The sequence below is a fragment of the Pipistrellus hanaki genome (assembly GCF_964339955.1).
Source record: "Pipistrellus hanaki genome assembly, chromosome: 5".
Lineage (NCBI taxonomy): Eukaryota > Metazoa > Chordata > Mammalia > Chiroptera > Vespertilionidae > Pipistrellus > Pipistrellus hanaki.
Genome location: NC_140507.1, coordinates 22054345 through 22078765, shown reverse-complemented (window position 1 = coordinate 22078765; position 24421 = coordinate 22054345). Strand labels below are relative to the sequence as shown.

General features: G+C 38.2%; 1 protein-coding gene across 1 annotated transcript in view; it reads right to left on the bottom strand.

Annotated features, from left to right (window-relative positions):
- The window catches only part of LARS1 (leucyl-tRNA synthetase 1), a 49446-nt gene extending 26523 nt beyond the window's left edge, over positions 1 to 22923 (bottom strand). The window contains exons 1-13 of the mRNA XM_084883145.1: positions 22733 to 22923; positions 17743 to 17861; positions 15014 to 15101; positions 14550 to 14630; positions 12345 to 12482; positions 8753 to 8914; positions 7883 to 7995; positions 7241 to 7304; positions 4840 to 4907; positions 4277 to 4502; positions 3013 to 3100; positions 2855 to 2931; positions 724 to 777 (exon numbers count right to left, since the gene is read on the bottom strand). Of these exons, the coding sequence (XP_084739271.1) occupies positions 724 to 777; positions 2855 to 2931; positions 3013 to 3100; positions 4277 to 4502; positions 4840 to 4907; positions 7241 to 7304; positions 7883 to 7995; positions 8753 to 8914; positions 12345 to 12482; positions 14550 to 14630; positions 15014 to 15101; positions 17743 to 17861; positions 22733 to 22738 (1284 nt within the window). The 5' untranslated portion in view covers positions 22739 to 22923. The remainder of the gene's footprint in view (positions 1 to 723; positions 778 to 2854; positions 2932 to 3012; positions 3101 to 4276; positions 4503 to 4839; positions 4908 to 7240; positions 7305 to 7882; positions 7996 to 8752; positions 8915 to 12344; positions 12483 to 14549; positions 14631 to 15013; positions 15102 to 17742; positions 17862 to 22732) is intronic.
- Positions 22924 to 24421: the final 1498 nt, after the last annotated feature.

The following is a 24421-nucleotide window of genomic DNA, read 5'->3' as shown; positions in this document are numbered from 1 at the left end:
CATCACTCTGCTACACCCACAAGCCACACCCACCAGCCCATCAGAGTGAGTATGCAAATTAACCCCAACCAAGATGGCTGCGGCCACAGAGAGCAGGAGGGAGGCTTGAATTTCCCTGGCAATGGAGGAAGCCAAGCTTTCCACACACCCTGGCAAGCCCGAGCCTCCACTCAAGGCTACACCGGGATTGGGTCTAAACGGGCAGTCGGACATCCCTCAAGAGGTCCCAGATTGAAGAGAGTGCAGGCTGGGATGAGGGACACCCCTGCCACACCCTCTCCCCCCCTGCCATGCACAAATTTTGTGCACCGGGCCTCTAGTTTTCTAATAAGTCTTCTGGATTTGTCATGAAAATTACTTGCTAGTAATTTAAATGCTTTGTCTTCTGTAGGCACTAACGTAAAAACATAAACATTTATGAGTAATATGGCAAAATGTTGTCCTCAGAAGCCTAGAAATTGGCCAAACTAGCAAAATAAGCTACTATAGTATAAAATCGGTGATGCTAAAAAGCCATTTGTTTGCTAGGTGCTAATACTTATTGTTAGTTTTTCTCTCACTCTTACCTGCCACAGCAGACATCAAGTTAAAATAAACTCTCAAGTAAACCCCTTATTTCCATACTCCATTAATTAATTTTATTACCAAAAAAAATTGTCAGCTTTTTTTTTTTCCTCTGGTAAAGATATGGATATGAATATACAGAATAATCTATGTACTCACTGGCTCAAATGGCAAGACCATGTCATCTCTAATTCCATACTTTGCTCGTAAAGCCTACAAAAAAATTTTAAAGTTTACATTAATGATCAATATTTTATTAGTATAATAATTGAGAAAAGAAACCTCTAAACATTTTTTGAGCTAGTATTTCTTCTCCTTTCCATAAGAGCAATTTTTTTTTTTATCTTTACCACATATCTCAAGAAAGGATCTATGACTTTTAAAAACTCAACAGTTTAAGTTACAATGAATGGCTTAAATTATGAAACCGTACAGCCAAAAGTAAAAACTGACACACACACACACACACACACACACACACACACACACCACTTAAAATGAGGTTCATATTCTAGGTTGCAATGAAAATGTGACTATCAGGAAAGTTTTCAAAAGTTTAATGAAATCCGCCAAAACCAGTTTGGCTCAGTGGTAGAGCATCGGTCTGCAGACTGAAAGGTCCCAGGTTTGGTTCCGGTCAAGGGCATGTGCCTTGGTTGCGGGCACATCCCCGATGGGGGGTGTGCAAGAGGCAGATGGTCGATGTTTCTCTCTCATCGCCATTTCTAGCTCTCTATCTCTCCCCCTTCTTCTCTGTAAAATATCAATAAAATATTTAGAAAAAAAAAAAGTTTAATGAAATCCACCACACCAACCAATTAAAAAGGAAAATTTCATATAATCATATCAACAAATGGAAAATAAGCATTTGACCAAAATCCAGCACCCATTCATGATAAAAACTCTCAGTAAACTAGAATAAAGAGTGCTTGGTCAGCTTCAGAAAGACGATAAAAACCTACAACTGTCCAACTGTCCAACTGGCGAGGTTGAGCATTGACCTATGACCAGGAGGCCACAGTTCAATTCCTGGTCAGGGCACATGCCTGGGATGCAGGCTCAATTGCCAATGTAGAGCATGCAGGAGGCAGCCAATCAATGATTCTCTCTCATCATTGATTTTCTATCTCTCTCTCCTTCTTCCTTCCTCTGAAATCAATAAAAATATATCTTAAAATTTTTTTAAAACAACTGAAAAACCTACAGCTACCAACATGATGAGAAACTCAAAACTTTCCCATTAATATTAGGTAAATGCAAGGATGTTCCCTCTCACCATTCCTTTTTTTTATTGTTGATTACAGATGTCCTCCCTCCCCCTCCCCGCAGCGCCCCCTACCCAGCCCAAAGGTTTATTGCACATATAATACATGTTCCCTTCTTTTGCTCTTTAAAATAAGAAGTTCAAATTTTTAAAAAGCATTTTTATTCAGTTTATAAACTTACTTGCTCATGACTACTAAATGCCAGGTGATGTGACCGAACCTCTTTTTCCTTAACTGTGCATATGTTAATGACTTTTAAGCGACTTACACATTTTAGATGGTAATAAAAGCCAGCACTTATATCATATAGTACTTACAAATTAACTTATTTAAAACTCAAAATAAACTAAAGAAGGAGGCATTATTTTCCCCATTTTACAGATAAGAAAATTGAGGCACTAAGACATTAAGTAATTTGCCCAAGATCTGCCAGTTAGCCAGCAAGTGACAGAACTGAGATTCAAACTAGGCAGGTTGGCTCTAGGAGGGAGAGAGATGAATAGGAAAAGTACAGAGAACTTTTAAGGAGTGAAAATGTTTGGTATGATATTATAATGATGGATATTTTTAAATTACTGTATACATTTGTCCAAACCCACAGAATGTATAACACCAAGATTAAACCCTAAGGTACACTGTGGTCTTTGAGTGACTATGATGGGGTTCATCTCGGTAAAAAAAAAAAAGCACCTTTCTGGTGAGTGATGTTGAAAATAGGAAAGCTAAGCATGTGCTGGCCGGGGAGCGGGAGGAGTAATAAGGAAAAATCACTGTACCTTCCTCTCACTTTTGTTATAAACCTAAAACTGCTCTAAAAAAGTAAAGTCTTTAAAAAAATATACTATGATACATTATATTCAATACTCAAACCACAAGAAAATATATGAACATCAGGAAATAGGTTAGAGATTGTAGTTCAAAGTGACATGCAATAGCTTTTTAGCCTAATCTCATGGAGTAGTTCAGCGGTACCTAACCAATTAGATGAAGAAGGGGAAACAAGAATGGGAAACTCAGACACTCACCTGCTTTTTTTTCAAGTCTCTGAGGGCAGCAAAATCATCGGGGGAGTCTGAAGGAACACTTGTGACCACACCAGTGCCTTACAAAACAAAGCATAGAACTGATTAATACAGCCAGATATGATTACCATAGTATTTCTATACAGAAATAAACTCTTTACCTTTATCCTCCTTTATGGTGAGCATCGGAAGAACATAGATCACCTTGTAAGATGTCAAAGGTGCAGAAAGTGATGCACCAAGAATTTCCTGTGTAAGAAAAAGATGAGCATAAAAGGTGGAGAAATTTAACCAAGAAAATTAAAAACAATGCTACTATGTTAAGCCCAAGAAGCAAGTAATCAAAAATATATGAAATAAAACAAAACATTCTTTTTTACCAACTAGACCAAAAATAACTATAAATGCTGACTAAGGTTGTAAGGAAGTTAGTACATTGACACAGTGCTTTTGACATTGCACGTCTTGAGGAAAGCAACATAGGAATCCATAGCAGGAGCCACAAAAATGTTCACACAACTTAGACCCAGCGATCCAATCCTATGAATTTATCTTATAGTTTAAAAAAAAAAAAATTGTTTTTCTCTGGGAAGTCTGCCCAATGCTGTGTTAACCTGAGAACAAATAAAACTTTAAATCATAGAAAAATTATTTAATTAAATATAAGACCTCACAAAGCTAGAATATTGTATATCCATTTTAAATAATGAGAAGACAATTTGAATTTAAAAGATATAGTTTTTCTTTTTTTTAAAATCAGAAAATTCAACAAGATTGGACCCATAGTCTCATACACAATAAACGGCTTGTAGCTGCTTGTTTAGCTAAGGAATGAACTTTTCAATTCCACACAGTTCCCACCCATCCCACTTTATTCACAGAGATAAGCTGATTTTACAGAATTTACAGTGATGAAGGTTGAAAGCTATTTTTTAATGTATACCACCCATTTTCCTCACTCCAGAATCTGCTCAAATTAACATAAAAAGAAGTTGCATTAGAGTTAAAAATTTGTGTTGTTAATACTATTCCCAAAAACTGCTCAGACCGAACTCCAACATCAGATACTAATGAGATGTAAGCACAGAAAAATACAGGAAACAATTCAAATATCCGTTACAGAGAATGGTTAACTATACTGTGGTACAGCCAAGCAGGAATATCTTTGCAGGAGGGGTGTGAGCACTGACTCTGAAATGGACACCAGAGAACCTTCTGGAAAACTAGAATGTTTTATATTTCAATTTGGGCAATCCTTACATGAGTGTATGAAAATGCACCAAAAAAATACACACGATTTACATATTTGATGATATCTATGCTTCCATTAAAAAGTTTTTTTAAATACTTTTTTCTCAAGCTTCACTGTTGACATTTTTCCTCTAAATTCATGCACTGAAATAAACAGTCTGCTACCCAACTTACCTCTCCCATTAATTCCTTAACAACAGGCACCACGCCAGTGTCTTTGGTAAAGCCCTGGAATGACATATTCCTGGCAGCTCTTTGGGTGCAAATGAATATATCACCATTCGCCGTCTCAAACCCAATGTACTTCATATCAGGGCGAACCCAACAGTTTGTCTGTCCAAACATGGTCTCAGGTCTGAGAGTAGCAGCTACCAAAAAGATATTTTTCCCTTTCAGGCCACTAAGAAAAAAAAAAAAAAAAAGACGCATTAGAGAAGAAAAAAATAGTTGTGGATTTTATCACAAGTATCTGATATTCAAAAAGCTGAAACAGCCAAAACTGGTTTGGCTTAGTGGATAGAGCATCGGCCTGTGGACTGAAAGTTCCCAGGTTCGATTCCGGTCAAGGGCATGTACCTTGGTTGCAGGCACATCCCCAGTGGGGGGTGTGCAGGAGGCAACTGATCGATGTTTCTTGCTCTCTATCTCTCTCCCTTCCTCTCTGTAAAAAATCAATAAAATATTTTAAAAAAAAAAAAAAAAAAAAAGCTGAAACAATAACTCTTTGGCAAACCTACCTTAATTTGGATGGGTATGGCTCAAGCACTTTCAACTTGATTAAAGTATATTCCTGAGGTCCAACACCCTAAACAAATAAAACAAAAACGGAGGGGGAAAAAAGACTTGAATTACACATACTAATCTATGTGAGAGATCTGACTGAAATTTCTAAGATCAGTTCTTACATTGTTAAACTAATTCCTTTCAGCCCTGGCCAGGTAGCTCAGCTGGTCAGGGTGTCATCCCAATATGCCAAAGTTGCGGGTTCAATCCCTGGTCAGGGCACAATAAAAGAATCAAACCAATGTGGGTGTTACCACGTTCACTGAAAGGTTGCCAGTTGATGCCTGTAGGGGGGCATTTAGGAGGCAGCCAATTGATGTTTCTCTCTCTCTCTCCCCCTCCCTTTCTTTCTCTCTAAGTCAATTACAAAAATCTTTAAGAAAAAAAAAAAAGAATCAACCAAAGAATGCATAAATAAGTAGGAAAACAATTCAATCTCTCTCTCTCCCTTCCTCTCTCAAAAACCAATCAATAATTTTTTTTTTTTTTTAATAGACAATCCTTACTTCCAATGAAGAGACTGCCAGTGGTGTGACTGACCATATCCACATGGAAGTCTGATGTGTAAGAAGTGAGCTGGGGGACCTTCTATGCCACACACAACTGCTAAAGAAGACCCAGACTCAACTAAGTGAGGATGTTTTGCTGAGAGCTCCCTTGAGAGGGAAGGACAGAAAAAAAAAAAAAAAGTTTTTTAAAGTGGCTTAAGAGTAATCAATTAAGACAATTTTTGCCAAAATAAGAATTATAAGACACCAATGCCACAGAGCAGTCATCACAGACATACACTGGACCAGGGGTCAGGTGATGTATATTCAAAAACTAGTGTGTGCACTTACTAACGGCTTGACCCAAGAGTCACAATCTCTTTGAGCCTCATACTAAAGAACACATAAGATAATGGATGGAAAAATGCTTTGAAAATTATAATATGCTATTAAAATTTAGGATATTAAAAAAAATTAAAAATTAAAAAATTAAAAAATAAAAATAAAATTTAGGATATTGCTCCCATTGACTATATTAAATCTTATTACTATAAGACTTAATATATCGCCAGGACCGGTTTGGCTCAGTGGATAGAGCGTCGGCCTTGCGGACTGAAAGGTCCCGGGTTCGATTCCGGGCAAGGGCATGTACCTTGGTTGTGGGCACATCTCCAGTGGGGGGTGTGCAGGAGGCAGCTGATTGATGATTCTCTCTCACCGATGTTTCTGACTCTCTATCCCTCTCTCTTCCCCTCTGTGAAAAATCAATAAAATATATTAAAAAAAAAAAAAAGACTTAATATAGTCAATAAACAGGGTCTTCTAAAGTCTCTCAAATCTTTCAAAATCCTTATCAACTCTCACTCCCATCAGACAAGTAACATCATAATTAAAGGCTGATTTTGAAAAGCAGTCACCACACCAGCAGTCGCCATCTGGTCGTCTGCGGACCACTGGTGGTCAGTGATGTTCAAAAGGTTGGCGACTGCTGCACCAGACTATTAATGTGTTCAAGAGTGGCAATAAACAATGACACACTCATCGGGATTCCTAAGTTTGGATCCTGGCATTGTTGGTTTACTATGCCAACGCTTTAGACCAGGGGTCTTCAAACTACGGCCCGCGGGCCACATGCAGCCCCCAGGGGAGTCTGATCCTGCCCGCCAGGTTTTTTGGGCAGTGAGCACAGCCAAGGTGTTACAGTAGGAATTAGTAGTTCATATAGTCTGGCCCTCCAGCTCTCTGAGGGACCGTGATCTGGCCCCCACTTTAAAAAGTTTGAAGACCCCTGCTTTAGACAAACCATTTACCCTTGCTTCACTCAAATATTACAAAAAATGCTATTAATGTGTCCTACAGGCATGTAGAGTGAACTGATGTCATGCATGACTAGAAGTATTCTGGATATAAGGGCGCACACAGTCAAAGCAAGTGTAAATGGAATCTGTGTACATCAATCAGCCACCTATCTCATTACCTTTCCCCATGCTCTCGTTTCAGAGCAGAGCATTCTCCAAGCAGTGTTTCTCAAAACATTCGCATGCATATGAATCACACTGCCTGTTAAAAGACAGATTCCTAGGCCCACCCCCAGAGTTTGTAATTTAGCAATTTTGGGGTGAGGCTCAACATTCTTTTTCTATCACAGCCATGGCGGCTGGTCCAGGACCACTCTTGGAGTAGCAAGGTCCTAGACAAGATTCAGGGACCTAGAATGACATTCTATCTCCCTCTTCACAGCCACCAGAGTATCACAACTATAGACCTCAGCACTGGAATAAAGTTATTTTTTAGGTTTCTGATCTATTTCTTAAACTCTATGACCATATGAAAAATTATTAGTGATATCTATATCACAAATAAATACCTCTCCAGTTTGTCTGTCATGATCCATACAAGGCTGTCCATCTTTTGGAGAATAAATGGTATACCTAAAAAATAAGCAAGTGACAAATATTGCTAAAATATACAAGTTTTAGCTTAAATATCCAGTGTTGCTCCAACAATATTTCTTCTAAACTTCTAACTGAACAAATGTCTACATCTATTATTTATGCTTTTATGGTAGTTCTATTGTCAATCTAGTTATTTAATGAAAGATCTCTGCCTTCATCACATTTAAATTCACTTACGAAATGCAAATAGTTTTTAATTAACTCACATAATCAAGGAAGAATCTTAAACAATTTATAGAACAAAAGAATAAATTAAAACACAAATGCAATTATTATTTTTCTGTGTGGCTAGGAATACAAAACAGAATCTTTTGTGAGATCATAAAAGCTAAGACTCCCATCGTCCCTGGTTCCAGTTGTCATAAATACTAAGCGGCTCAAAGAAATTAAGACACTGGCAAGACAAAAACAAACCATAGGATACAAAAGAGCCAATAAATAAAGAAAGAAAGAAAGAAGCAAAGGTAATAGAAAAAGTGGGCTATGGGGCACCGCATTACAATGCAAGAGTTATATGATTTTTGCTTTTTTATACTGAGGGACAACAAACTCACCGTTTCCCAAATTTAATTTTGTTTCTTTCTCTTAATGTTAAAAACTGCCACCTGACAAACGAATCATAGTAAGGATTAACATCAGTGGTGATGAAGGAACGACGCCAGTCTATCTACAGGAGAAAGGAAAAGGTAATTTTTGAGAGTTCTGTCTCTATGAATGAGAATTCCTATGAATCAATTATTTACTCTTCTACTCTATTTTCCAACTAAGAATCATATCAAATTTTAAAAACAAAATTGTTAAGTTCCACCTATTAAATATATATCACAATTATTACATCAATTTTTGTTTAGTATGTGTACTTTTAAACACATACGTTTATACATTAAACATACAAGAATTATAATAAATTAAAAAGAAACACCTGTAAGTGTTCCTAAATATTACAATTAAACTTTGGCTCCTTCATATTCTTTCAATAGAATTCCTTTCTGCTAAATCCTAACATATTGATATGCATTCCAATACAACAAGTATTAAAGTACTTCATTGCTCTCATAGAGGCCCATTAGGTTTTAAATTGACAATAAGAGTACTGATTCATGAGAGGAATTTAGGTGAAACATTCTAAATTATGAGGTAGTCCAAATCTCATGTAACTACATAAATATAAACGTGTTCTTCATATTTTCTTCAGCTTTACACATGTGTCAAACACAAGGCCCGCGGGCCAAATCCAGCCCGCCAGGCCTTGCAATGTGGCCCGCACCGCGCTGTCATCACTGCACTCCGCTGTCAGTTTATGACATTGTCAGTTTATGACTGTTCAGTAAACCATTCGGCCCGCGATTTAGGCTGGATTTTAGACTTTGGCCCCTTCTCTGATTGAGTTCGACACCCCTAAGCTACGGAGATGATAGGCATACCTTCAAACCCATCCTCTTCAGATCCTGAATAGCCAGTGGTGGGAAATAATCAAGCCAATGTTCTGCTTCAGAAAATTTGCCTATTTCTTCATCAGCCAGACCGAGAGATTTCATAATGCCCCACTGGTATTTAGAAGATCCAGTTTTAGCAGCAGCTTTACTCTGAAAATAACCAGCAAAAACACATTCCATCAAAGAACAATCAACAACTTATTAATAAATTCTAGGATCAAATTATCATTTGGTAATTTTTTTTTAATTGCAAAACAATGCTGTTGATATGTCAGAATACTGAAGGATTTAGATATACTAGTTTGTTACGCACCAGGACTCTGATACTAGGAAAACTACCAAATGGGTGGGACTACAAAGAACTATCATCATAAAGATAAGATGTCAACACCAGCTTTCTCTATTTCCCTTTCCCAATACCACATGCATCTTTTTTAGTTATGATAGCTTAGATCATACTCACAAGAGTTTACTCATTTTCCAATCTTTACCAATATTAAAAAGGCAACAAAAAGCCAGGGGTTGGAAATAAACAAAGAAGTTAAATTATAAAAAGGCAGGAGGAATTGGGAGGAGATGGAACTACTCCGAATGGTATGACAGTGGTAGAAATAGAGCTCCATGCATATGTCAAACCAACACAACTACAAAGCACAAAGGGTGAGGTTTTTCTTAAATGTCCATCTTTAAAATTATTCTATCAAGTCCTTTAATTAGTAAAACGTTCATTTTAATTCCTGACTAATATTCAGTCTCCACATGGCTTTTCTTTTATATCATCAGCAAGTCTAAAGGATGCTCTCAAGTGTGGTGAATAAATAATTTAGTTATAATTTTGATGTGGTCATGGGAGGATGCAAGCATAGCATTTACCTGCTCCGCCATCTTGACCAGAATTCCAAGAGTGAATTTAAAAAAAAATCAGAATGTTGGAGGAACCCAGGATGGAATGCAGAGTATAACAAACATATTTAATCCTATCTAATAAAATAGTAATGTGCAAATTGACCACCACACCAACACACAAGATGGCCACCCCCATGTGATCAAAGATGACTGACCCCATGTGGACACAAGATGACCACCACAAGATGGTCAGCAGGGGAGGACAGCTGGGGGGGGGGGGGGGAGGGAGACACCAGGCCTGCAGAGGAGAACAGTTGGGGGGACCAGACCTGCAGGGGAGGGCAGCTGGGTGGAACCAGGCCTGCAGGGGAGGGCAGTTAGGGGCAACCAGGCCAGCAAGGGAGGGCAGTTAGGGGCAACGAGGCCAGCAGGGGAGCAGTAAGGTGTTGATAAGGCTGGCAGGGGAGTGATTAGGGTGTGATCAGGCTGGCAGGCAGAAGTGATTAGGGGCAGGGGCAATCAGGCAGGCAAACGATTAGGAGCCAACAGTCCTGGATTGTGAGAGGGATGTCCAACTACCCTCGAGGGGTCCCAGATTGGAGAGGGTGCAGGCTGGGCTGAGGGACATACACACACACCCCACCCCATGTATGAATTTCGTGCACTGGGCCTCTAGTTACATTATAAACATATGACATAACCACTCAAAGGGGAATGGGGAAAAAAAGGAGCTATGGAAGTAACTTTGAAAAACAGTGTGTTGCCCTGGCTAGTGTTGCTCAGTGGTTGGAGCATCAGCCCTAGTACTTGGGTCTTGGGTTCCATTCTCAATCAAGGGCATCTATCTGGGTTAGAGGTTCAATTCCCAGCCTGAGTCAGGGCAGTATGCAACTAATAATGTACTTCTTTCACATCAATATCAATGCCTCTCTCTCTCTCTCTCTCTCTCTCTCTCTCTCTCTCTCTCTCTCTCTCTCTCTCTCTTTCTCTCTCTCTCTCTCTCTCCCCCTCCCTCCTTCCCTATTTTTCTCCCTTTCACTCTCTCTAAAAATCCATGGAAAAAATATCCTCAGATGAGGATTAACCAAAAAAATTTTATTTTTAATTTTAATAAAAGAAAAACTGTGTTATCTAAAAGACAAAAAGAACTACATACAAACACTGCCTTTTAGTTAGTAAAATTATTTCTCACAGGATTATAGGTTAGCAATTCTGAAACTAGTGGTACACTTCTGCAAATAATGAGTCAGGTTTCTCACTGTTGGAGAGAAAGATCACAAAAAAGAAAAGGGAGAATAGAATGAGTCCCATGTGCTATAATGGAGCCAGGGTTTCATGAACTTTCTATTGGGTCGGCAGCTAAGTAATTGCGGATTTTTTAAAGAAAATCAAAGACAATTTTTTCATGGAACTAAATAACTTTATTCTGTAATGTATTGCCCATTTTGATCAATGACCTTTTGCCATCTTTCAGGCAGCATCATAATCCCACGTTCAAAAAACTTCTGGTTTTTATTAGCAAAAAACTGAATCAGGTACGATTTGACATCATCATCATTATTGAAATTTTTACCATTCAAGGAGTTTTGTAAAGATCGAAACAAAAAGTAATCAGATGGTGCAAGGTCAGGACTATATGGTGGATGTGGCAAAACATCCCAACCAAGCTCCATTAATTTTTGCCGAGTGACCAAAGTTGCGTGTGGCCTTGCATTGTCATGATGGAATGCAACACCTTTTCGATTTGTCAATTCGGGCCGCTTTTCTTCAACTGCATTGTTTAATTTCGTTAGTTGTTCAATGTAGACATCAGAATTGATCGTTCGGTTGGGTGGTAAGAGTTCAAAGTAGACAATTCCTTTGTAATCCCACCAAACTGATAACAAAACCTTCTTTTGATGAATATCAGCTTTTGATGTTGTTTGAGTTGGTTCACCTGGCCTGCTCCACGATCTTTTCCGCTTGATATTGTTGTAAACAACCCATTTTTCATCGCCAGTTATCAGTCGTTTTAAAAATGGATCATTTTCATTACGTTTCTTTAGCAAATCGCAGCTGCTAATGCGTTGCGTTAACTGTGATTCTTTCAGTTCGTGAGGAACCCATGTATCGAGTTTTTAAACATAGCCAAGTTGTTTTAAGTGATTTTCAATGCATGTATGTGATACATGAAGCTTCTCTGCAATCTCACGTGTTGTACTGTGACAGTCCGAATTGATTATTGCTTTGATTAGGGCGTCATCAACTTCAACTGGACGACCAGAGCGTTTTTCATCTTTGAGTGAAAAATCACCAGAACGAAATTTGGCAAACCAATTTTGACACTGCCGTTCTTTTAAGGCTTTGTCACCATAAACAGCACATAACTTTTTATGAGCTTGCGATGTGTTTTTCCCTTTGAGGAAATAAAAAAGCAAAATATGACGAAAATGTTCCTTTTGATTTTCCATTTTTTAACGAACGCCAAACGAAAACTACAAAACAGATCAAAAAACTTTTTTTTACTGATTAACAGCTGAATAGCCAACTATCAAATAACAAAATGTGTTTTACATTTGTACTACGTCTGCAAACCTAAAAATTCAACTGAAGCCATATATGTGTGAAACCCGCAATTACTTAGTTGCCGACCCAATAAAAATATATATACTGGGCTAGTATTTGGGATGAACATAATATAAACCAGATAAACATCAATATAAAACTTCAAAATAAGTATCATCAACCACCAAACCTTTTTTCCTTTAGCTTTATCCTTAATTATTGCATCCTCTGTTTTAGCATTGACTTCTTCCTCCTCCTCTTCTTCATCTGGAAAATCCGGGGGGCAACCATAGAGCTCTATTTCTCTTTTCAACTTATCAGCACAGGCCTAAGCAAACACAACATAAGAGACAGTGAAGTTCAGAACTCAAGGTAGAAATAATCTGGGAGGTTTACTTTTTTGGTCCTCTAAAATTGACTCTAACATTTTTTTACAATATATATATAGAGATATAGAGATATAGAGATATAGAGATATAGAGATATAGAGATAGATATAGATATAGATATAGATATAGATATAGATATAGATATAGATATAGATATATACATAGATAATTACAGAAAATCCAAATGATACAAAATTCCCCAATTTATAAAGTAGCATTACTTCATTTACTCAGCAAGCATTTACTTAACACCTAGATTACTTAATGTAGTATAATACTGCATGTTAGGCATTTGAAGTACAGAGATATATAAGATATAATGTGTAATTATTTTGAATAACAACATGACTAATATCATTTCTCAATTTAATGATTGTCATATATACTCTATTAGTTATCATCCCAGCAGGTAGGAAGTTAGAAAAGAGACAAAGAGATTAAGTGATTTATCCAAACTTATAAAGCTACTAAGCTGCAAAACTAACACATGAATCTGAGCTTCCCACCCCAGTTCTCCTCAATTACACTATAAGGAGTTCAGTGTCAAAAACAAAAATGACACAAGGTAGATAGTGTCAAAGTTACAAAAAATTACAAATATAGAATTGTGAATTTTAAAAAGGGAATTCATTCTTTTATGCAGAAGAATTTTAGTTAATAAATGAGAAAAGAATGGGTTATTGAAACCGGATATTTGAAGGCTCTCAAAGCATTACTTGACCCCTCACCAACAGATTACTTTTTAATTAAGAAGGGGGAAAAGTTATCTTTAGGATAAAGAAATCTGAAAAGTGTTAATATCAATAAAATGGGGCAAACTGTCTTTTGATTTGATACAATGGAAGTTTACACCTCACCAATGAGGTATTCGGGTCAAATATTTAAACCAAATCTAATCATGAAGCAATAATAAAAATAAAATAAAATAATTCACCCTGGCTGGTTTTGCTCAGTGGATAGAGCATCGGCCTGAGGACTGAAGGGTCGCTGGTTCGATTCCAATCAAGGGCATATGTCCAGGTTGTGGGCGATCCCCAGTAAAGGGCATTGCAGAAGGCAACCGATCAATGATTCTCTCTCATCATTGATATTTCTATCTCTCTGTCTCTCTCCCTTCCTCTCTGAAATCAATAAAAATATATTTAATAAAAATTAAAAAAAGAAAAGAAAATGGTAAGACTTGGCATCTATAACACTAGCCAGTTTGGCTCAGTGGATTGAGTGCTGGCCTGTGGACGGAAAGGTCTTGAGTTTGATTCTGGTCAAGGGCACATGCCCAGGTTGCAGGCTTGAACCCCAGTAGGGGGCATGCAGGAGGTAGCCAGTCAATGAGTCTCTCTCATCATTATGTTTCTATCTCTCTCTCCTTCTCCCTACCTCTCTAAAATCAAAAATATTTAAAGAAAAAAAAAAAAGACTTGACTACTATAAGTGAAGGCTGTACAGATGTTCACTGTACCATCCTTTCACTTTTTCTATCGGTTTGATGTTTTTCAAAATAAAAGGTTGAAGAATTAAAAAAAAAAACACCTGAATTAAACTTTCCAACCCTACAACATTTGGGAATCCTTTCAACTCTAGTTTTCTGGCCTATCCTTTACTGAGAATTATTTCTAGTATAAACTGAAGACATTTGAAAAAATTATCAAAATAGAAGTATTTATTACTTTATGCCAACATCTTATATGTGTCATGAATACTCAAAACATTGTGCATTTTACTTGGTAGTAGTTATTATATAATTTAAAACAGAAATATAAGTATATAGGACAATCAAAAAATATCAGAAATTACTTAGAAATCACAAACTTTAATGTGTGCCCTTTATTTTAGGACTTCTTGAACTGCTGGGGGTTTTTTTAATGTAATTTTCACTATAATAAATTCATTTCAAAAAACACTGTAATATAGAAATATTTTTAAATCCCTTTTCAAGCTATTGAACTAGATAGTTCTATTTGCTCTAAGCCAAAAAAGGTAGAAACCAATCCCAAAAGCAATCTTACCTTAATAGGCATCCCAGTACAGTGTAAACCAAAGGGGAACAGGCAAATTTTTCCTTTCAATCTCTGGTACCCTACTGCAAACTATAGGAAGAAAATTAAATTTAAATTACAAATTTAAATGTGAGGCGAACAGAAAATGGTGACTTTTCACAAAGAGCATCAGTTCAGTTTTCCTCTTCACATCCTCCTTTAACACCAGCTAAACGGTATAATCATTCCAAAGTTCTAACCCACTTTTTTGTGTCTTTTCACCAACCTAGAAATTACTCGTGAATATACATACCTAGATCCCTGCCCACATAATATGTGAAAATTAAATATAACAATTAAATTACGTAAATATAAAAAATATGCTTAAAATTAAGGTAGTCTAAGTTCCCTAACCAGAAAATAAATTCTATAAATATCATTTTCTTAAAATTGGTATTTATTAATTAAATTATATTAAACAGCGGAAGCTTTACCTCACATTTGGATAAAGAAAATGTGTGTCCCAAATGAAGGCGCCCATTCATGTATGGATATGGGAAGGTGACAAAGTACTTGCCCTTGCTGTAAAACAATCACATAAAAAAGGAAATACAGTCAGGAAAATGTTAGATTCCTTTTACAATGGTGAAGGGAATGATTGCTATAATTAATTTGTTCAAACTTTAGTTATTTAAAATTAAATTTACAAACCCCCAAGTTAAAAGCTCCCTAAAATTAAAACTTACTTTTGAAAGAATAAAACATTTGTAGGTGGCTATTAAGAAATAAATATACTGCCCTGGCCAGGTAGCTAGCTCAGTTGGTTAGAGCATTATCCGATGCACCAAGGTTTCAGGTTGGATCCCCGGTCAGGGCAAATCTAAGAATCAATCCATGAATGCATAACTAAGTGGAACAACTAATCAATGTTTCTCTTTCTCTCTCTCTCTCTCAAATAATTTTTCACAGAAATAAATATACTTGTAGACTTAACATAAGCTAAAAAGCTTTATAAAGCTAAAAATACTAAAAAATTAAATGTTTTAAGACTTAGAGATCTGAATAAATTTAATGTTTTATTGATTAAGTTTGTTTTTTACAAGATACATAAAGCAATTCAAAGTCCTCAGATAAAATAAGACATCCTCAGTATTGCATTATGTGTTGTAAATTCATTTAAAAAGCACCTTTTAAAACTAACATTTATTATGTTATATTCTTTTTTCTAATCAAGTGATATCTGACATATTAATACATAAATTATGAAGCACAATAAAATGAACACCTATAAACCACCAGCCAACTTTTGAACCCATGGAAGCTACCTATGTGTTCCTCCCCACATCTCACTGGAAATAACCATTACCTTGAAATTCACTTTTATACTCCCTTGTTTTTAAATAGTTTGTACCTAAGTGTGTATCTAAGTCTGTGCCCTTAAACTTTGTATTATTTAGTTTCCTTCATGTTTTTGAAGTTTGTGCCTAAGTCTGTGCCCTTAAACAACATAACATTTAGTTTCCCTAGTGAACTTTATAAAAATGGTGTATTTTATATAGACTTCTGCAATTTGCTTTTTTCCACTCAATGTGATATGTCTAAGTTCCTTCAGCATTGCTGCACATAGCTGTAATTCAATTTTCTTTCACTTTGCCAGTTCACTTTGGATTACTTTAATTACCTTAAAGTTGGCCAAAATCCTAGAACCAAATAGAAACTTCAAATTATCCTATCTAATAAGAGGAATATGCAAATTGACTGTCACTCCAACACACAGCATGGCTGCCCCATCTTTGTGGTCAAAGATGGCCACCACAAGATGGCCAGCAGGGGAGGGCAGTTGGGAGGGACCAGGCCTGCAAGGGAGGGCAGTTAGGGGCAATTGGCCTGGCACGGAAGCAGTTAGGCATCAATCAGGCTGGCAGGGGAGTGGTTCAGGTGATCAGGCTGGCAGGCAGAAGCGGTTAGGGACAATCAGGAAGGCAGGCAGGCGAGCAGTTGGGAGCCAGCAGTCCTGGATTGTGAGAGGGATGTCCCAGATTTGGAGAGGGTCCAGGCTGGGCTGAGGGACACACACCCCCATGCACAAATTTCGTGCACCGGGCCTCTAGTAAAGTATAACACCAGAGACTTCATATTATAGCAAACTCTTTTTCTCTAAAAAAAAAAAAAAAAAAAAAAAAAAAAAAAAATTGCCCGGCTAGCATGGCTCAGTGGTTGAGCATCGACCTATGAGCCAGGAGGTCACAGTTTGATTCCTGGTTAGGGCACATGCCTGGGTTGCAATCTCAGTCCCCAGCGAAAGACATGCAGGAGGCAGCCAATTGATGATTCTCATCATTAATGTTTCTCTCTCTCTCTTTCCCTTTCCCTTCCTCTCTGAAACCAATAAAAATATATTTTTTAAAAATTCTTATAGAGCCGAGACCGGTTTGGCTCAATGGATAGAGAATCGGCTTGGGGACTGAAGGGTCCCGGGTTCGATTCCGGTCAAAGGCATGTACCTTAGTTGCGGGCATATCTCCAGTAGGGGGTGTGCAAGAGGCAGCTGATTGATGACTCTCTCTCATCGATGTTTCTAACTCTCTATCTCTCTCCCTTCCTCTCTGTAAAAATATATTAAAAAAAAAAAATTCTTATAGAGTATAGCTTAATAAAAAGGAGGATAGACTTTGGAATCAGAAAGTCTAAAAAGAAGTCCAGGCCTGAAATTGAGATGCATCTTATAGTTGACACATATATTTACAGCAATACTATTTGGGGACAGTTATTTTATTTTTGTTTTTCCTCAATAGCACATCATTATCTAGGGTTTGTCTTATTATCAGTGATTAACATCAAGGCAGTCCAGTATTTATGAAATAAGATCTTCTAATACAGAAACTTTCAAAATTTACATTTTGCATCTGTGAAGATAATTATCGCTACAATATGAACCTCTCTAATAGAAGGATTTCCTTTTACTCGTCAGCAAAGATTAGACTTCAAAACATCCCTTTGGTTTGAATATGAAAAGCTAGTTTTTGAAATACTCCTCATGTGGAAAAAATCCTTTAAGGAAGAAGATCCTAATTTTAAATGCAGGAAATGGAAGTCACCTTCTTCAGGCCATCTCAGACATTCTAAATACACTCTGCCATTGTTTCCCACAGAGCAGTTTCTGTACTATAGAGCCAACTGGTTTCGAAATGCAATGTGCAGAACTTCACCAGCTATTACTCACCTGGTCTGCTTCTCTGAATTAGAGGCATTGACCTCATATACTTTCTCGGTATCCCATTTCTGTTGGATTTCTTTCTCAATCTTCTTCAAAAAGTCCACTTTGGCTGTCCCTTTTCTTTCCTATTAGACACAAAAGAGATAGAATAACCCACTCTGTACTTCAATAGGCTTCCTTTAAAAAAAAAAAAAAAAAAAAAATGGCCGAAACTGGTTTGGCTCAGTGGATAGAGCGTCGGCCTGTGGACTGAAAGGTCCCGGGTTCCATTCTGGACAAGGGCATGTACCTTGGTTGCAGGCACATCCCCAGTAGGGGGTGTGCAAGAGGCAGCTGATCGGTGATTCTCTCTCATCAATGTTTCTAACTCTCTATCCCTCTCTCTTCCTCTTTGTAAAAAATCAATAAAATACATATTTTTTTAAAAAATGGGTTCACGCCAGGACCGATTTGGCTCAATGGATAGAGCGTCGGCTTGGGGACTGAAGGGTCCCGGGTTCGATTCCGGTCAGGGGCATGTCCCTTGGTTGCGGGCATATCCCCAGTGGGGGGTGTGCAAGAGGCAGCTGATCGATGACTCTCTCTTTCATCGATGTTTCTCTCTCTCTCCCTTCCTCTCTGTACAAAATCAATAAAAATGTATTTAAAAAAAAAAAATGGGTTCACACAGAACTGAGCTGTTTACTGAGAGATCAATTTTTCCATGGTTATCTTCAAACTTAAATGAACTAGATAGAAAATTAGGATTAATATGACCTGTATACCTCAAACCTCAAAGGAATGGTTAAAGAATTACTCAAAAGGCTTTGAAATACTTTTTGAAAATTAGACACTATAACATAACACTGTTGTCAAATGTTCCTATTTATAAAATATATAAATACAGGGGTTGGCAAAAGTAGGTTTACAGTTGTTCATATGGAAAATTATACACTAATCCTATCTAATAAAGGTGTCATATGCAAATTAACCATCACTCCATCACAAAGATGGCGGTGCCCCTAGCCACAAGATGGCGGCACCCAGTCCCCTCAGCCTCACTGGAGTCCCCCAGTCCTGTGGGGGCTGCAGTTGAGAGCGAGCAACATGACCTCAGATCCTTTGGGCCCCTTCTTACTGCAAAACCCTCTTAACAAGTAGCCTGCCTCCAGTCTCCCTATTCCAGTACTGTATATGCTAACCCTGTCGTCCATTCTAATATACAAAAACCCCCATTTAGAAATGAGCTGTGGCAGGCCCTGGCCAGTGCGCTCAGTTGGGTAGAGTCCCATCCAGATATGCCAAGGTTGTGGTTGGATCCCCGGGCAGGGCACATACAAAATGAGTGAAACAACAAATTGATCTCTCTTCCTCTCCCTCTAAAATCAATTTTTTAAAACATTTTTACATGAGCTATGGCAGAGACAGCAGGTAGCCTATGCAGTACATGTTCCTTCCCTTTCTTGCTCAGCAACAAAAACCCAGTCTTATGCAGGGTGTGGCAGCCGAAGTGGTTAAGTGTTCTCTGCTGGTTAAATGGTTAAGTGTCCTTTCCAGATGATTTCAAAGTTAGATTGAGCTATGTGGAGAGGTTCTGGCAAAAGTGTTTTGGAGAGAACAAAGTAAGTCACTTCCACCTGGGCCTTAACACAGCCTAACTCTTAATAGCCGACTTAACCTGCAGGTAGAGTAGGCACAGTGCTGAGGGCACACTCACTCTCTTTTAAAATCAAGAAAAAAAATAGCCCTAGCCGGTTTGGCTCAGTGGATTGAAGGGTCTTGGGTTTGATTCTGGTCAAGGGCACATGCCCTGGTTGCAGGCTCAGTCCCCAATAGGGGGCATGCAGGAGGCAGCCTATCAATGATTCTCTCTCATCATCGATGTTTCTATATTCTATCTCTCTCTCCTTCTCCATTCCTCTCTGAAATCAATAAAAATATATAAATAAATAAATAAATAAATAAACTTTTAGGTTTAAGAAAAAACCTTTAATATATAACATTAATATATTTGTCTTTATGCCAAAATAGTTGTAAAACATAACTTTAATATTTTTTACAGAGAAAGGGGCCCACAAAGCCAAAAGTATCTAGAGCCTCATGAAGCCTAGATGTACCTTCTACTCTAGGATTATGGGTTCTAGGAAATACCACTGTGTTCTTACTAAATTCCTCTTTACCTTAACCAACCTGAGTTCATTTCCATTGCATGCAACCAAATGATCCTTAAGACATTCCCCAGGGAGGCCATGAACTCCTGGCAGGCAGCAACTTTTAGATCTACTTACACAGCACCAAATACAATGCCACAGACACAGGAATTACAAGACAAATATTTTTTGCTTAAAAATAATCATGAAAACAATCGTCCTCACAAATTTCTTAGAACTACATTTCTAAAGAACACAAAAGCAATAGTCCTCACAAATTACTTAGAACTATATTTCTTTCACTGCAGGGAGCATGCTAGGTGCACAAAAGCTCTTCTTTGAGGTTTCTGCTTCTCAGAAAAATGTGTTCCTCAAGTCTCAAAGGTTGATTGTAATGAAATCTGATATTGGCCCAGAACCAACTTGTATAAGCTTGAGGAAGTTACTTGATCAATCCAAACCTCAATTTCTTCACTGGTTATTCAACTAGGCAATTGGTTGTTTTAATTAGTTATTCAACTAGGCAATTGGTTGTTTTAATTAGTTAAAAGGTTATTTAACTAGATCGAAGCTCCTAAACTTGGCTTTACTGATATTTTGGGCAAAATTCTTTGTTTCCAGGGGCTGGATCAACCCACAACCTTGGCATATAGTGATGACGCTCTGACAAACCCAGCTACCTGGCCAGGGCAGCCTAGTCTCAATTTAAATTCATGACCCACTAACTTCAAGTGATGTCCAGCAAAATGCTATTTCCTGAAACCCAGTTAGTTACTCCTTCTCCTACACCTGTTCCTCTCAAACTTAAATGTACATACTGTCCAATACAATAGCCACATGTGACTGTAATTTTTAAATTACATTAAAATTCAGTCCTTCCATTGCAGTGGCCACATTTCAAATGACCAATAGCCACATGTGGCTAGAGGCTACCAAATTTGACAGTGCAAAAAAGTCCTATTGACGGCTGTCCTAGAAAATTGTTTCATACCTTCTCCTCCCTCCTGAAACCCCCAACACTTCCTCTCCCATCCTTATTTTTATTTTTTTTAAATTTTATTGATTATGGTATCACATAATTGTCCTCATCCCCCCATTCCCATCCCAAACCCCTCCGCACGTAAGTCCCCACCCCCCTGTTGTCCATAGCCACTGGTTAGACCCATATGCATGTACACAAGTCCTTTGGTTGATCTCTCCCCTTTACCCCCATCCTCTCCTACTTTCCCTCTGAGGTTTGAGTCTGATTGCTACTTCTCTTTCTCTGGGTCTGTTTTTGTTACATTCTTATTTTTAGGTGCATGCCACATGCATCTGTACCCATATATTCTGCCTTCTTTCCTGGTACTGAGAAGGCTAAAAGGCTAATTCCAACGTAACCCTGATATTTGAGGGGCTAGCAATCTGAATCTGTCCGATAACCTAATGTACATTCTTGATAACCTATAATTCAGTCACTGCCCTTTTCCTCCACATTCTGGTCTTGCAAGACCTGTTACCTAATGCTCACAGTTTACAGAGGCCATATCAGTACTGGTGACAGGCCAGCCCCTTAGATATGATTCCAAGACCCCCATCCCAACCCACGGTGCTTTTTTGCAAAGCCCACGAAAGGTCCAGAAGTCCCCATCCATATTTGGGAGACAAAGAAACCAAAGGAGGATAAGAGAAGGGCTTCCACCATATTGGTTTGCTCAGACTCTGAAGGCAACTCCTCTGAGACTGCCGGTGTAATAAAGCTGTGTAACTCCATTTCTCTAAGCATCGCTTAGTTTGCTTCGGTCTTCTATAACAGTACTATAGATTAATGTGATCCAATTTAACCTACCCACTGATGCACTTTATCTCATGCCCTCTATTCTATTCAGGAGTACCAATCATCTCTCTTACGCATCAATTTTTCTTTCAACAGGATAATTCTCATGAGCATAGAAGCACTGTATACTTTCTCCTGTCTTTAAAACAAAGCCCTCTTTTAACCTTCATCTATTTCCACTTTCCTTTATGGACTTCCTCAAGAATTGTCCATACTCATTATCTCCAGTCCCTCTCTTCACATTCTTTCTGGAACCCACTCTTCAAGCAGCAACCTTCAAGGCCTTATTATGACCTGCATCAACCCACTGATAACCCTAGCTCCCACACAAACACACATTCTTCATCATCATCATCATCATCATCATCATCATCATTACCAATCATCTCCCCCGGATCACTGTCTTTAAGACATACAATCCTCCTTGCTTTTTACTCTCATGGTTGCCTCTGCCTGGGAATCTTTTCCTGGACACATGTAGTTGCCTGGCTTGCTCCCTACTTCCTTTTGGCCACAACGCCACCTTCTCAACAAAACCTTTCTTGGTCAACTTTTCTAAAATTGCAACCCTACCCCACCCCATACTCCCTAGTCCCGCTTCCAGCTCTAGTTTTTTCTTTAGCACTTATCAACACCTGACATATTACATCATATGTTTTAGCATGTAGCCCACACACATAAGCAACATGAATGCAGTCATTTTTGTATTTACTGGGATGCGCTCAATTTTTTGTCGAAAGGAGGAATCAATGTTACAATACTCCTCTCTCCAAATCGGTTTTAGAAAGTTAGGTGGAGTAATATACATGACATTAAATAGCCTGTAAAGTTAAAGACATCAGTTCCTGGCTCATCAGCTAACAAGAAAAGTCACATCCTCACAACAGCCACGCCTCAAGCTTTGAGGGCAAGTCCTCCCCTTTCTTTAAAATAAAGGATTTTTCCCGGCAGGACAGCGGCTGCCACATGGAGCCTCTGGTTTTTGCAAAACACACAGATCAGCCGGTTCTAATTGCCCAGCCGAGCGGACTCTCTTCCCACAAAAACTCACCGCCATGGCGCTGCCTAGCCGACAGTGCAAACCCACGACCTCGGCGATCACCCTCAAAGGAGTAGTTACAACCTTTCAACCTTCCAACCTCCCTATCGGTACACCCAAGCCCTCAAGACACTGAAGCACACACTTCACGCTTGCTGAGGCAATCACCAGCTCACTATTAACTACCACCGGGTGCATCTTGTAGCCTGCCGGGAATTGTAGTTCCAAAGCTCTTAAATCCCAAGTCCAGCAGGCACTTGTTGACTACAATTCCCAGGAAACAACGGGATACCGGAAGTTGACTCGATAGACCTCTCAGAAGTGACACTGGTAGTGATGTCACGTGCACATTGAACTACAAAGTCCATAATGCAGTTCGGAATCTCGGACGGCCGCCAGCGCGCGCTGAGATAAAGTCCCCAGCCTTCAACCTCTTCACCCCGCAGAGCTGGCAGGGTGGCTGTCAAGATGCCAGGATGCAAAGTTTATTCATCTTTCAGTGACAGGTGCTAATTAAGGCTTACCACTGTGCATGGATATTTATTACTGTCGGTCGTATTCAACAGCCCAGAATTTAGACATTTTGTAACCATATATTAAAATCTCCATTTTTAAGAGAGAGGCTGGTAACATACCTGGTCTCAGTTTCAATAGTCAAATAGTTTCAATCTCACTATTTCAACTGGGCTACCATTCAAAGTTGAGCTGTCTGATGCAGTAGTCACTAGCTTAAGGTGACCAGACGTCCCGCTTTTGGCGGGACATTCCCGATTTTTAAGTTTGTCCTGCGTCCCTCGGCGTTTTAAAAAAAATCCCGATTTTTGGAGAGAATGCACGACAAGCTAGGAAACGGCGGGAGAACAGGAAGGGAATATACGGTTTTCTGCGGCCATGTGGCTATTTAGCCAGGATATGAGTTTTATATTATTTTTGTTAATTTTATAATGTTAAACTTTAATAATAACAAATAATTGTTGAGAACTGATTATCGAGAACTGCTTATCAAAGTTCTCATTGTTGATCAGTTGTTAGAATTGTGAAATATATGCGGTCCTTACCAGGAACTAATGCTGTGACTGTACGTGTTTTTTCTACGGTAAATAAAGTGTGGACATCAGAAAAATCACAATTAAGTGTTGAGACTTTTAAAGCCATTTTATGTGTGAAATATAATTTAACAAATTCTTGTGAAAATTTTCATGATCTTTTAAACAATGACCGCAATCTACTAAAAACAAATTCACTCAAATGAGAAATATGCCAAAGAATAAAATAATACTATACATATTTTTTATTTATTATATTTGTAAATTGTACTTATGTTGAAATTTTTAAAGATATATTGCAATACTATTTTTACGTTCTGTGAAAATTTTTGTTGCTCCATATAGACCAAATTTTTAATCAAGAACACTCCCCCCTCGCCCCCCCTCCCCATTTGGTGTCCCGCTTTACCAATGTTAAAATCTGGTCATCTTACACTAGCTATTTATCTGTGGCTATTTAAGTTAATAATTTAAATTAAAATTAAGTTCTTCAGTCGCACTAGCCACTTTTCAAGCTCTCTGTAGTTTATGTGACTAGTGTTTACCATACCATTGGGCACTGAGGAAATAGAACATTTCCATCATCAAAGAAAGATCTGTTTTAAAAAGTGGTTATTCCATTCCCCCTGGTCTGGTAGCTCAGTTGGTTGGAGCT